This window comes from Rhinolophus hipposideros, assembly GCF_964194185.1.
Source record: "Rhinolophus hipposideros genome assembly, chromosome: 13".
In the NCBI taxonomy this organism is placed as follows: domain Eukaryota; kingdom Metazoa; phylum Chordata; class Mammalia; order Chiroptera; family Rhinolophidae; genus Rhinolophus; species Rhinolophus hipposideros.
The window spans coordinates 23744054-23759560 of NC_138059.1; the positions used below are offsets into that span (position 1 = coordinate 23744054).

Consider the following 15507-nt stretch of genomic DNA (forward strand, 5'->3'; position numbering starts at 1 on the left):
GGCAGAGATGCAAAGTGGGGTGGTCCCACAGTCATGTGTGGCGATGAAGAATTGGGAGGGATATCTCGGCTGCAGAGGTCCCCACTAAGGACCGAGAAGTATAGTTTAAAGGACTTCTGGGACAACATCAAGCATAACAACATTCATACCATAGGGATACCAGAAGGAGAAGAGTGAGAGTAAGGGATTGAAAACATTTGAACAAATAATGACTGAAAACTTTCCTAACCTGGTAAAGGAAATAGACATATAATTCCAGGAAGCTCAGAGTCCCAAACAAGATGAACCCAAAGAGGCCCACACCAAGACACATCATAATTAAAACGCCAAAGGTTAAAAACAGAATCTTAAAAGAAGCAAGAGAAAAGCCGTTAGTTACCTACAAGGGAGCCCCCATAAGACTGGCAGCTGATTTCTCATCAGAAACTTTGCAGGCCAGAAGGGATTGGCAGGAAATATTCCAAGTGATGAAAAGTAAGGACCTACAACCAAAATTATGCTACCTAGCAAGGCTAGCATTTAGAGTTGAAGGACACAGAAAGAGCTTCCTAGACAAGAAAAAGCTACAGGATTTCTTCAACACCAAACCAGTATTACAGGGAATCTTAGAGGGAGTTCCTTAAAAAGAAGAAAGAAAAAAAAAAAAAAAAGGAATAACAAAACAATAACTATATAGGCAATAACTATATACTTATCAATAATTACTTGACATATAAATGGAATAAATGCTCCAATCAAAATGGCTGAATGGATATATCCTTCATAGAAAAGACCCACTTCAGAGCTAAAGGCACACATTGCCGGTAAGTAAAGGAATGGAAAAAGATACTTCACGCAAAAGGAAAAGAAAAAAATGCTGGGGTGGCAATACTTATATCAGACAAAATACTCTTTAAATGAAACAGGCTAAAACAAGACAAAGAGGGACATTTTATAATGATAAAGGAATCAATCCAACAAGGGGATATAACCCTTGTAAATACTATTTATGCATCCAACATAGGAGCACCTAAATACATAAAACAAATGTTGATGGACATAAAGGGAGAGAGAGACAGTAATAGCAGGGGACTTGAATACACCATTGACTCAATGGATAGATCATCCAGACAGAAAATCAACAAGAATCCAGCAGCCTTAAATGATACATGAGACCTGGTGTATTTAATTGATACTTTTAGAACATTTTACTTATATGGGGAATCTATAAAATCATAAATGAACAAACAAAACAGAAACAAACTCATAAATGCAGAGAACAAACTGATGATTGCCAGACGAGAAATAGGTTTGGGGCTGGGTGAAAAAGGTGAAGGGGTTAGAAGTACAAATTGGCAGTTACAAAATATTCATGGGGATGTAAAGTACAGTATAGGGAATATAGTTAATAATATTGTAATAAGTATGGTGCCAAGTGGGTACTAAATGTATCAGGGGGAATCACTTTATAACTTATATAAATGTCTAATCACTGTGCTGTACACCTGAAACTAATACCATACTGAATACTAACTATAATTGAAAAAAAGAAAATACTGTTGGTTTTTGATAGATAGCTTTATTGTTTTAAGGTTGTTTCCTTCAACTTCTGTTTCTATTTAATGGTTTTTAAGTAGAATGGCTGTTGAATTTTATCACATGCCTTTCAGCACCCACTTATTGTTAATGATTGTGTGCTTTTCATTAATTTATAATGCAGTGATTTAAATTAATATAATTAAATTCCATAATTTCCTTGAATAAATCCCTTTTGGAAAGAGCATATATATTTTTAGATACATTGTTTAGATTATATTTGCTGACATTTTATTTAGAACATTTGTATTTATTTTCACAAGTTAAAGTACTTTTTAATTTTGTTTTTACTGATATGTATCAGATTTTGATTAAAATTTTTCTGGCTTCCTTAAATTAATTGGAGAATTTTCTGGAACTGAAATGGTTTAAGATTGAAACAATCAGATTTCTGTGTTTTAAAGGTCCTCGTTGGACCTGTTGTATGACCTGTTGTCTTTTTCAATGTTAAGTTCTCTAATCACCTATCCAATGTATTCTACAGTAATTAGTTTATTCAAGCTCTGTTCCTTGGGTAATGTATATTTTATATTTTATTATTTTTATTTTTGGCTAGGGAAAATCATCCATTTCCTCTTAAGTTTTCAGATTTGTTGCTGTTGAGTGTATTGTGCTATTAAGATTGTGTCTTCTCTTTTTTCTGTATTTTTCCTCTTTTTTTCCCTTAACCAAACTTTAGAAGGGTATTATTTTATTTTTTAATGGCCCATATTTGGGGTTGTTTTATTTTTTCCCCTGCTTATTAATTCAGCTTTTGTCTTTGGTTTTCAAACTATTGCACATCAGAGTCACTTGGAATAATTGATCAAAACAAAAGCTAACTTCAGTTTACCATTCCCGAAGATCCTGATTCAGTATGTCAGGATTGGGCATGGTCTGGGAATCTGCATTTTATCAAGCATCTCAGATGATTTGGCTTGTGTTTAGTGACTAAGTTTTGAGAAACTCTGCACCTGGAGAGTTTATTCTGAAGAACACCACACTTCTTATTTTTCTGATCGGCAACAAAAGACGTCAACCTGCTTTTTGAACTGTGTTGGGGGCAAGTGGAGAATATTGGCCACTGACTACACATTGGCCTTTTTTTTATAGCAGGAAAACGATTGTTCTCATGTCCATTTTATTGCCTGATTTTGTTGTTGTAATCAAAGGCACATATGCTCAAATCTCACAGAAGCTCTTTTCCTGTGGCAGTGTAAAATAACCAGCCACCCTTGTTCAATCTCGGCTAGACATTATTGTGGTAAAAGTGAAGGCAGTGGGGCCCAAGAAAAGAAATCCACACATTGCTTGGCCTTTAGATTTTGTCAGGAGACTGCAGGTGGCAGCAGTTCAACACCGAGGTTTTAGAGGCATTGAACTTATAAGTCAGTTTCATTTGTGGGTTTACAAATCTTTAATGTTAGAGAAATGTCAATTGGGAGGAAGTGTGCTTAGAAAGTAGAAAACCTTAGGGAAGCAAAAAAAAAAAATGTGTGTTTAAAATTTAGTTCTTTATCATATCATTTTATTATGGCATTGTGGCTTATTTTAAAAAAATGTGTTCATTTTTTTAAATATTTAGGGACTTAATTATGTCATAATGTTTTTTCCATGTACCTGAAAAACTGGTTTCTGCTGCTAAAGAAGAGTGTCATCTTGTGGTGCCTCTTTAAATTGCACTTAAAAATCGTTGGTGAGCCTGTGGTTTGGAGTGACAGGTTATATATATACAACTACTTGTTAGTCCAGCTCAGCTGTATGTTCACTTCTAGACCTGAATCTCAGCTTATTTTCTGTGGTTGAGTTTATTAATAGGAAACCATTTATTTACCTGGTTAAAGAAACGAATAATAGAAAAGAGGACTAAGTTCTTAGAATTGTGTGCTTAATGAATTATTGAAAGCTTTATGTTACAGAAACATTACTCAAGTCAAACTGCAGTTAATTAAAACCACCATTTCTTAAAGCTTTAGCAACAAAAAGGAAAAAGGAAGAGTTTTTTTCAAATAAACTTACAAGTTATTAGTGATGAAACTAATCTAGAAAAGGATCACTTCCTTTCTCTAGAAAAAGATCACTTCCTTTTAACAGGGCAAAATTTTAAATGTCAGTGTCTAATAATACTAGTAAATGGCATTTTTATTTAATTTTGCTTAACCATTTTTTTAAAACTTCAGTAACCCTTTCTATAAATGTTAGGAAAATGTTTTGTTAGTTCAAACTTGTCTCCTTGTAGATGAAACTAAGAGGACCCTAACTCCTGTTTAGAGATTTTTTAAAATAAATATATAGTTTCTATATTAATTGTTATTTAATATTTATTTATAGTGTCATTTATATACGGTACGTGGATGTTATAATTTTTGTATTATGTTTTATTGACTTAGAAATCTAATTAAAAATATTGTATAATAGCATGAAGGAAAGCTAAATATAGTAGTCGTATTCATAGTGGGGTTTTGGAAGGGAAGTATCCTAGAATTGCAGCAAGATCTGAGGTATCATTTGTTTAGAAAAACTTGGGAAGTGGTTCTTCTCAAGAAAGTGTGGAATAGAGGAAAGAACATCAACCTTTGTAGTGGATTCCACTAGGATTTGAATCTTGGCCATGCCATTTTCTAGCAATGGAGTCTGGGCACTTAATCTTTTTGAAATAGAGCTCTTTATCTTCTTAAAATGGGGATAATAAGTTCAACTTCATAGGGTTTGGTAACAATTAAATGAGATGGTAAAATGTCAAAGCATTTATTTAATACGGTGCTTTTACATTATAGTGATTCAGTAAGTGAATGAAATTCAATGAAATTTTAATTATTTTGCAACTCAGCTGTGAAATGTTACCTCAGAATGATTTTCAATAGCTTTGAACATAGCTACATTAACATTTTTTGTCTAGAAGAAGAAAATGATCTGGTGGAATCAGGCCATTATAGATGCCACTAACGTATAAAGTGTTACTGTGAGAACACTTTGTAAAACTGTCAATGAAGGTTATTCAGAAATAATTTAATATTCTAATTTGTTTTATCCATTTAAAAATTAAAATGTACCATTTGAGAATTAGATTTCAGAAATCAGGAATATTCAGGTTGTTTTCACTTAAACTGTCATTTAACTTAAGAGAAATACGGTGTGTTTCCTTTTGTATTTTAATTAATTTTGGCTTTACATTTTCATACTAGAATACTTTAATCATTCTGTTGGATATTGCAATCATTTATTGATAATCAGACTTCTAGAAATCTCAGTCAATTGTAACTTTGTATTTAAAAGAAAATGGCTTAAAACAACCTTTATAATTATGTATGAAATAAAGAATAGTGACTTAAGTTTAACCTTGCATTCTTCCTATTAGTTCACTAGATTAGATGGGGTGAAGAGCATATTGAGGAGGTCACTAGAAAGCTTTACTTTGAAACAACTGTTTTGAGGAAGAAGTCCCATTTTATTTTATCTTATTAATATCTTTAAATTATGTATATCACATATAAATTGCTCAGTGAAAAAATATAGTCAAGCCATGTATTTGAAGCAAAAAGGGAAAGTTTCCCCTTACCCTCATTCTCTTCTACCACCGGTCTCACTCCAATCTTATTTTCCTTTCTAACGGGACAGTATTGACAGACGTGTCTGTCTACACCTTACTCTGTACTGTCTTATCACATTTGTTTGTTTCAACATATGTGGATTTATACTGTACATATTCTGCATCTTTTTTGTCAGTTATTTTCTTGGAGGTCTTTTTTATGTCAGTATATAAACCCACTTCAGTATATTTAACACTTACTTGGCTTTATTACTTTTTCAGCAAAAGCGAACGTACACCAAGAGGAACCACAGTGTCTCAGTAAGAGGATGTTAGAAAGGACATACAAGATTGGGCTTATATTAGGTGGTTTGGGGGGAGGATTTGGTCATTCTAAAAATTTTATGCCAGCTGTATTTGTCATTGCATTTTCATTATTTAATTCAATGTTATGTAAATCAGGAAAATAGGAGTACAAAAACAAGGAAAGGTGCTGTTTCAAAGAAAACTAAAATGTACGATTATGCTTTAGAAACAATGGGTAACTAAGAAACTTGCGGCTGGTTAAGAACGTTGCATATAGTTTATTTAAATTTTATTAATATCTAAACAGTTCTAGGAGCAGGGAATGAAATAATGTGAATCAAGCATTATTTTTGTCCTGTAGAAAAAACTGTTAACTGAAAACTAAAATAGCAACAAAAAATTATTGAATACAGTGTCTGAGAGGAAGTTTATTGAGTAGGTGCATGAGAGGAAGTATATTTTTTGAATTGTAGGCCTTTGTATATATTTTCGTATAAAACATTTTAATGATGTAATCCATCTTGCAGTTTTAAGTTAAGTTAACACACAATAAATGTGTGTTAACAAAAGCCTAAGTTAGTAGTCTAAATGTAGCGTTTTTATACCACAGGCTGGTGTCTATGTAGGCAGTTAGAACATAATGTCTTTCCAATTAGATACAAATGCTGATCTTTAACTCCAAATATAAGAGAAGAAGGAAGACTAGATTACTGCATTGTGTTATATATTTCTGTGCAACAACTTCAGAATTTCGTGACTTATGGTGATCACCTCGTTAGGTATATATAAATGTTGAGTAACTATGCTGTTTATCTCTAATTAATATAATATTGTATATTAATTTTTTTTTAATTTTTTAATTGGGGAATATTGGGGAATATTGTGTTTCTCCAGGGTCCATCAGCTCCAAGTCTTTGTCCTTCAGTCTAGTTGTGGAGGGCGCAGCTCACTGGCCCATGTGGGAATCGAACCGGCAACCTTGTTGTTCAGAGCTCGTGCTCTAACCAACTGAGCCATCCAGCCGCCCCTCTATGCTACAATATTTTAATTTAAAAAGCTTTAGTGACTTGAAACAAACATTTGTCATCTCACACAGTTTCTGTGGGTCAGAAATCAGAGAGTAACTTAGCTAGGTGGTTCTGTCTCAACTTTTCTCATAGATTTGTAGCCAAGAAAGATGTCAGCCAGGACTGCAGTGATATGAAGGCTTGACTAGAGCTGAAGGAGACACTCCCAAGATGATTCACACACAGGGTGCTGGTTATTGTCAAGAGCCCTGGGTTCCTCCCCGTGTGGGTCTGCCATGTACAATCCAAGAGAGACAGCAAGATGTAAAGCCTTTATGACCTAATCTGAGAAGTCACATACCATCACTTCTGCCCTGTTTTATTGGAAGTGAGTCAGTAATATAGCTCATACTCCAAAAGAGGGGAATTAGGTTACTACACTGCAGATATTCATTCTGTACATGTGTATGGACCAATGAGAGGAACGGATTCATTTATAATATTTGGCTTCTTTTTAGGACACTGCCTTAGGAAAACCACGAGAAGTATTTCGACTTCCTACAGAGCTGATGGCATGTGACAATCGCCTTTGTGCATCTATCCATTTCACGTCTTCTACGTGGGTGACCTTGTCAGATGGAACCGGAAGATTATATCTCATTGAAACTGGTGAACGTGGAAATAATGCTTCGGAAAAATGGGAGGTAAGGATGTTGTTGTTTTTTAGATTTATGCAAAGTGTGGAAAGTATATAAATTAATGACCTTAATGATTTTGAAATAACACTTTTTAGGGATAGTTTATGTGTGACTTCTTGCTTTTTGTAATATATGATGTTTTGAATATCTTTTTAATTAAATTATAAAATATATATCTTTTACAAAACAGATACCCTGTTTCCCCGAAAATAAGTCCTAGCTGGACAATCAGCTCTAATGCGTCTTTTGGAGCAAAAACCATATATAAGGTAAATATATATGTTATAAACCATATATATATTTTACCATATATAAGGTAAAATAAGGTACCATATATAAGGTAAAATTGTTTTACCATATATAAGACTGGGTCTTATATTAATTTTTGCTCCAAAAAACGCATTAGAGGTGATTGTCTGGCTAGGTCTTAATTTTCGGGGAAACACAGTATGTTAACCATTTCTGTTTTGATGTGGGGTCAATGCAGTTGTCAAGAATTGCATTTGCTTTTCAGAAAATATGTCTCGAGTGTTTTATGTGTGTAAAGGAATACACTAAGCATTAACATTGCCTTCTTCTTGAAGAAGAGGTGGCCAAAAAATTACATTGGCATATCTTTTCTCCTCTATTCATGTTATGTTTGCTGGTATGTTTATGGGTCTAGCATGCTTCCACTGCACCACTCTGTTTACCTTGGTCAGAGTATTCCCTACTTAGAAAAATACACTACAACATACTGTAAAAAGGTGCCAATCTATAAGATGCCATTTTTATTTCAGTTTTCTTAATGTAACAGATTTAAATCTGAAGGGCAGGTTTGGATTTTAATAATAATAAGTAAGGTATTAATTTCCCTAGAACCACTGTTTTTGAAAGTGGAAAAGAATGACACTGAGTACACTAATAAGAGTTTCGTGATATTGCGACTAACTCTCAGCACGTGGCATTTAGTTCTGGGTAAAGAGATAGGGACTTAATATACTTGTATCTTACAAAACATTTTTATCAGACCAACAGATATCTACCAAGGCCAGGCTTTAATTATTTGAGAAAAAGCAAGAAGGCCTTGCAATGAAATGGTTTACCTTTCTTACTAAGTCAAACTAAATGGTATATAGTACTAAATTGTATTGTGTTGAAAAACTAAACAAAAAACACAGTATATGACCAAAACAACAGTAGCCTGTTTACTGGGGGGCCTTTGCAGGCCTCTGCAATCACAGTTTCAAATAGTCACTGGACACTGTGATATTTCCTACTATACCCTCCAGTAATAACTTGTTTTTTCCTTTTTTTAACTGAAGCAATGTATATAGCACAACTACCTGAAACATTTAGAAGGAGTTTGGGGAATGATGGGCAGGAAATATATGAATGAGAACTTATCTAATATTAATAAGCTGTGTTGATTCTGCTGGTTTTGACCAGGAAGAGACACAGTCACCTTCAGCTTAAAATAACACTGCATATTTAGCTAGAAGGACATCCATATGGGTTTATGATTCATTTGGTTTCTGCTTGGCACATATTGGGCCTTCAATAATATTTTTAAACTCAGTTAAAAATTTGAATCTGCTTCATGCTTGGGGAAGTGGGGAGTGGGACATGGACATAACTGAGTGAGAGGGATACTATGGAATACTGGTCACTTTAAGAGAAACAACTTAGGAGAGTTTTAGGACTTTGGGGGATTTGGTATAACAGAGGCAGCTAAGGTAGGAGAGGTTAGGGAGTGTGGTAGGACATTAGGGGGCCAAGCAAGCATGATGGTGACGAATGAAGTGTAGAGAGAAATCAGACAGGAAGACTGCCTGCTTTCCCAAGTGTGCCTGGAATGGATGTATATCAACAATATGCTGTATATCAACAATATCACAGCTGAGTTGCTGGGCTTGTTCAGAAGCCTGGAAAGTTCAACCTGACAATTTTTAGAAGTCCAGACACCTTCTCCTCTGGTCTCGTTCCAGTCCCTTTCATGCACTAGAGAGAAAGGGGAGGAAACAGTAAACTAGCTACTTGTACTTGGCAAAACTTAGTATTTTTCCTTCTCCTTTGTTTTCCCTTTTGTATTTGTGCCCCATACAAAAGGAAAACCCAATCAACCAACTAAATACCTGTCTTTATAATCTCTGTTCTGAGCATTTGAGTTTTTGTTGCTGTTGTTTTTCTGCTTATGGAAAACTTTAGAATGGATTCCAAAGTTGTCTTATTTGAAAAATTTTCAGAGTTGCTCAAACACATAGGAAAATCGGTGATGTTAAAGCACACTTTTCTTCTTTCCCTCCCTCCCTCATTCCCTCCGTCCCTCTCTCTCTCTCTCTTTCCTTCCTTCCTTCCTTCTTTCCTTTCCTTCCTTCCTTTCCTTCCTTTCCTTTTTTTCCTTCCTTCCTTTCCTTTCTTCCTTTTCTTCCTTTTTTTTCCTTCCTTCCTTCCTTCCTCCCTCCTTCCCTCCCTCGCTCCCTCCCTCCCTCTCTCTCTCTCTTTCTTCATAGTTTATAAGGCTTTCTAGTAGGAGCAGATACAAGGGGATTCCAGATACAAGTTTTTAAAAATCGCTAATTGTTTTTTTCAGTTAGGTGTTTCTTTTTTAACTATTAGGTTCGTGTAAAAGTAATTGTGGTTTAACAGATTAAACATAATTGCAAATACCACAATTATTTTTGCACCAACCTATATTTACTTTTCATTTATTTGAAAATCTTGTTTAGAAATCAGTCTTAAAACCTCTCCTATTTAATAGTATTTACTTTAATAAAAATATAAGTCTTTTAAATTATGTGTTTGTATTATAAAAAATTTGATAAGATTTAATGTGTCTCCATAGTATCCTTAGATTTCCTTTTTTAAAGGTAACTTCAGTATTATATTTTATATAGACTTGATTAAATTATACCTTGTAAATGTAAAGGACTATTGTTTTTGGAGAAATAAAATTTTAGAGATTTGTTTTCCAATTCCTTTAACTCTTGTTTTGTAAGCTTTCAGAAAACACAAAAACAAACCAAAAACAAAAACAATAGGAGAAAAGCACAGACGCATGCACAGTCCAGAAACTAGGAGGAAGGAAGCAGAAATTCACGATATATGAGACAGGAGGAGATGGAGGAATGAATAGTATTGACCTTCTCAAGTCCTCTCTTTGTGTATAGAGCACTGTTTTGCCGTGATACTTTTTTTCTAGGAGATTGCTTTTAGTTGTCTTTCTCCTCTAGATGCTATTTGGATGCCCTGTTATTTTCTGTGTTTTTAAGGCAAGAGTACTGATCAGTTTTCTCTGTTAAACAATGATGTATTAAAAGTTCTTCAAGAAATATTACTTAAATTGCAACCTTTATTTAAAGGCTTTTTCAATTTTGTATTCCTTACAGTAAATAGTATCCAAATTGTTGGATTGTCAGAATTCTCTGTATTCCCTATGCTGTATACATTCATGTTATGTATACATTTTGGTATGTTTTTTTTTTTTTTAATTTTCTTTTGTAGATTATGTTTAATGAAGAGCTTGGTGATCCTTTTATCATAATTCACAGTATCTCATTGCTGAAAGCTGAAGAACATTCAATAGCTACCCTACTTCTTCGAATAGAGAAAGACGAATTGGACAGGAAAGGAAGTGGTTTCCATGTTTCCTTGGAGTGGGTCACTATCAGTAATAAAAATAAAGGTAAAACAACAAAATTATGAATCTCTTCATAGTGGTTGCCATAACGTAGTAGGTTTGAAATGCAAAGCTGTTCCTATAAATGCTGTTTGCTTTTTCTTGGGCATCGTGTTATGATTCCTGCCACTTAGTGGAATGAATATCTATAGTTTCTCCTTAGTGGGTTATAAAAAAAAAATCATCTACTTCCCCAGTCAATTATGCCTTTTTCTATAAAAGGCGACATTATTACATAATTTTTGAAGAATTTAAAGCATATATTTTTAATATATACAAATATATACGTATGTGTGTGTGTGTGTGTGTGTGTGTGTGTGTGTGTGTGTATGTCACACAAACGAGATTGGACAATTAAATTCTAGAACTCATCCTAGAAAAAGTGCTATATACCTCATTGCTGACTATGACTACGGTCACCTTCGAAGTACTCCCCTTGGGAAGCTATGCACTGATGCCAGCACCTAGTCCACCCTTCAAAACAATTTTGGAACTCTTTTTCTGGAATGGCCATCAGAGCTGTCGTCGTATTACCTTTGATGTCGGGAATGTCATCAAAATGCCTTCCTTTCAATATTTCCTTTATCTTCTGGTAAAGAAAGAAGTCATTGGGGGCCAGATCAGGTGACTAGGGATGGTGTTCCAATACAGTTATTTGTTTACTGCCTAAAAACTCCCTCACTGACAGTGCCAGGTGAGGTGGTTGCATTGTCATAATGCAAGAGCCATGAATTGGTGGCGAAAAGTTCAGGTCGTCTAACTTTTTCATGCAGCCTTTTCAGCACTTCCAAATAGGAACTTTTGTTAAGTGTTTGTCCATTTGGTACAAATTCATAATAAGTAATCCCTCTGATATCAAAAAAGGTTAGCAACATTGTTGCAACAAGTTTGGGAACCTAATTGTCCGATCTCGTGTATATACACATATTATCACATTTGCACACAAAAATTTATATATAAAACTAAATGTAAGTTAATTATAAATTACAGTGAAATTGAAGTATAAATTAAATATAACTACCTAGATGGAAATGAATACCTTTATTTTATTAAATCACAACTGTGATTTCTTTCAATCTATTTGAACTTTGCCATTTGTTTCTAACCTCAGGGACAAATCTTAATTTTTCTCACCTAAAATGCTTCCCTGTGTAGGAATGTTCTGACGTTTAGTCTGTTTGAAACTGTCAGACTTCTAATTTGGAGATTAAAAATTACTTTTTCCTTTATTAATTAGGATTCGTTTAATTCTTTTAAGGTGTGGCTTTGCTCTTTGCTAGTGCTTAGCTCTTATTGACTCATCAAGTGGTTTTTTTATTGTATTTGAGAACTAAGGGAGCTTGTTTCCATGACTATTTTCTCAGTAGTTTTTATTAACATACTCGTTTAACTTATCAGTCTTAGATTATCACTGATCTCTATAGAAAAAGATTTCTGTACCGTAGCTACTAGTTTACAATCTAGTAAGGGCTATTAGCATTTTTTTTCTAAGAGGGCTCTTTTATTTCAAAATGGACTACTATATCTATGCGTATATTATATAAGTGCATATATGTACGTAGGTACATGTGTGTATATATATAATGTCTGTGTATATATAAATATATATTTATGTGTGTATATATATATATTTATATACATGAATAGTTTATATGTAAGCTGAATAAATTTCCTAGATTTGTTCTTTGAAGTATTCAATGTAATTTTTTTGTTTTTCTACTCAGTGTTGTAGTTTCATCTCTAGAAGAACACAGTATCTTAAAAGTTTAGGTTAGGTGTTGGAAAATTTCATGTAAAAGACTAGATGGTAACCATACAAACTGTGTCACAGCTGCTCAGCTAGGACGCTGTGGTACAAAAGTAGCCAGACACTACACGGATGAGTATAGCTGTATTCCAATAATACTTTATGGACACTGACATTTGGATTTTATATAATTTTTACATGTATTTAAGTATTATTCTTTTGATTTTTTTAACCATTTAAAATACCAAATTCAATCTGTGGCACACACTGTATAGTGTACAGATACATCCCTGCTTGAGATAAGAAAAGCTTTACTGTGTTTTTCTTAATGTACGTAACATGTTATAGGAGAAATTGTCCTGCATGTCCCTTCTATTCTCCAAGACACTTGGTTCTGTGACTGCTTTAGCTCAATCCACAGCAACTCTCATCAGATTGCCTCAGAACACAGTGGCACTCTGCTCTAGTACCATAACCTCTATTCTCTTCATCTTTGTTTCCTTGCTTCAACTGAACAGATATATTTAGACTCACTTTTCTCTCCCCCAAATAATTTTAATTATTTCTCCTTAATGTCTCATTCCTTTTTTCTTCCTATTACCAGTATATAATAATTGTGTTACTTTTTCTTTTTAAATGAACATAACAGAGCAGTGTATAAATTGTGTTGAGGGGAACATTTGACAAATTTGATAAACATTTGATAAATTTCATCATCAAGTAAGTTTTAAAATGTGGCATACAATATCCCCATTACACATTATGTACGTTAAAGTTTCTAAAAATTTTGAGTAAAAAATATTAATTTTAATCCAGAATTTCCCAAGTTGTTTAACCATGGAATTCACTTAAGACCTACCTATTATTTTCTGTCCCACACATATTGGGAAAGGCTCCCTATTTTATACAGTGTCTAAGTTTGGGTCTTTAAGGCAGGTAGGACTGAGTCTTTGCCCTGCATGTACCTGTGTAGGAAAAATAGGTTGTACCTGTGAATGAAAAATGAATTTCATTCATTGAAATGAAAAATCTGTTCTTAAATATGTATGAAATAAATGTGTGAATGTAGGTGAGGGTTTAGTGTGAAAACAATAATAGATGTTTTAGAATAGATTGTATTTGAGTTACAATTTTGACTATATTCAGTGTGAAGCTACAAGTAGAACTCATTTTTAAAAGAGTAACTGTAAGTAAAGGTATGGACTCAACTGAAATGGTTGGGTACTTTTTAAAGCAAAAAATACCATATTTTCATAGAAGAATAAATTCAGTGAATTTACCAGAAACTTTCAGCACACAGTTGTTTATATCTTAAAAATTCTAAGTATAATTATTTATGTTTCATTATAGTAGGCATGTAGATCTATATCTGAGTGTGTATAAAAATCATTTCTACTTTAAACATTGCCATTTTAGGCAAAACCTCTTATCTGTAGCTAGAATGGGTAGAAAAAGAGTCCGCTTCACACTTTCCCTTTATCCTTAATTTGTGGCTCTTTTCAAAAGGTGTCTATCATACACTTGCCGGGAAAGTTGACAGTAGAAAGTAGTATTCAAAGAAAAGACGAAACATTCAGAGGCTGTTGTTTCAGCTCAGTCACTTTCATGATCTTGAAAACTGCTGTCCTATAGAAATTTCTGCAAGATGGGTATGTTTTATATTTGTGCCATTCCGTGTGATAGCAGCTAGTCATGTGTGGCTCAATTTTACTTAATTTTATTAAATAACCACTCTGACCCGTGACCACCACATTGGATAGCACATTCTAAAACAATTCTCATGAGATCCAGTATTTTGAAATAAGGATATATTTACAGAATATTAGGTGGTCAGTTTTTTTACCCTTACTGAAGGAAACCTAATAGTGTGCCTTTTAATAGAACCTTTAAAATACTTAATTTTAATTAATATACAAATATTTTCAGAATATTTTTATAATAGTTTTTTATTTGTAATTCTTTTGTTCTAAAAATATTTTCTTTCAGATAATAAAAAATATGAAATTGCTAAGCGTTATAGTCTCCGTGGAAAATCAGTGCCACATTATGCTGCTGTTGAGCCTGATGGGAATGGTCTAATGATTATCTCCTACAAGTCCTTCACATTTGTTCCAGTTGCTCAAGATATTGAAGAAAATAAGGATGAAAATATGTCAGAGAAAATCAAAGGTAATTTCACTTTTAATCTTTATAGAGCTCATGTGTATTTATATACATACATATTTATGTCTGGTTTGTCTTCCCAGTTATGGGTTTTACCAGGTGAAGATAGGTGCTTAATATTATTTTCCTTTACATTTACCAGAATAATCTTTTGTAAAATATACCATCTAAATAGTATAAACTAATTTAACTTAATAATTTTATAATTACCAAAAATGTTTAAATATATATATTAGCTTATCTGATTAGATATTTAATAAATACTTGTCAAAAGAATAAATAATGTCTATTTGTTGTTGGCATTTGAGAAGCCAGCATATTAGTATTGAAGATAGTCATCTTTTAAAATAAGCTCAAGTCTGTTAATTATAGGTGTATTCCCTGTTTCCCCGAAAATAAAACCTAGCCAGACAATCAGCTCTAATGTGTCTTTTGGAGCAAAAGTTGATATAAAACCCAGTCTTATATTATATTATGTAAGTAAAATAAGACCGGGTCTATATTATATTATGTAAGACCCTGTCTTATTTTTCTATAAGAGTGTATCCTATATTATTTTTTGCTCCAAAAGACACGTTAGAGCTGATTGTCCAGCTAGGTCTTATTTTCGGGGAAAAACTGGTAATGTACATGTTTTACTTTTCCTACAACTGAAAGAAAGTTCCTTGAGGGTATGCATAATCACTGACTGTTTTCTGTGTAGAATGAGTGAATGAATGAAGGTAATGTTTTAGAATGAAGAGTAACATGGTCTTTCAGGAGAAATTTACATTTGTATACAAAGAATATATTCAAGAGACCATCCCTCTGTAATCATTACTGTTCATATTTCTGATGTTTATAGG

General features: G+C 33.4%; 1 protein-coding gene across 2 annotated transcripts in view; it reads left to right on the forward strand.

Annotated features, from left to right (window-relative positions):
• NUDCD1 (NudC domain containing 1) overlaps window positions 1–15507 on the forward strand; it is a 56847-nt gene that overhangs the window by 9733 nt on the left and 31607 nt on the right. For both annotated transcript variants that reach the window (XM_081069910.1, XM_081069911.1), the window contains exons 3-5: window positions 6915–7100; window positions 10578–10758; window positions 14486–14668. In XM_081069910.1, the coding sequence (XP_080926036.1) occupies window positions 6915–7100; window positions 10578–10758; window positions 14486–14668 (550 nt within the window). The remainder of the gene's footprint in view (window positions 1–6914; window positions 7101–10577; window positions 10759–14485; window positions 14669–15507) is intronic.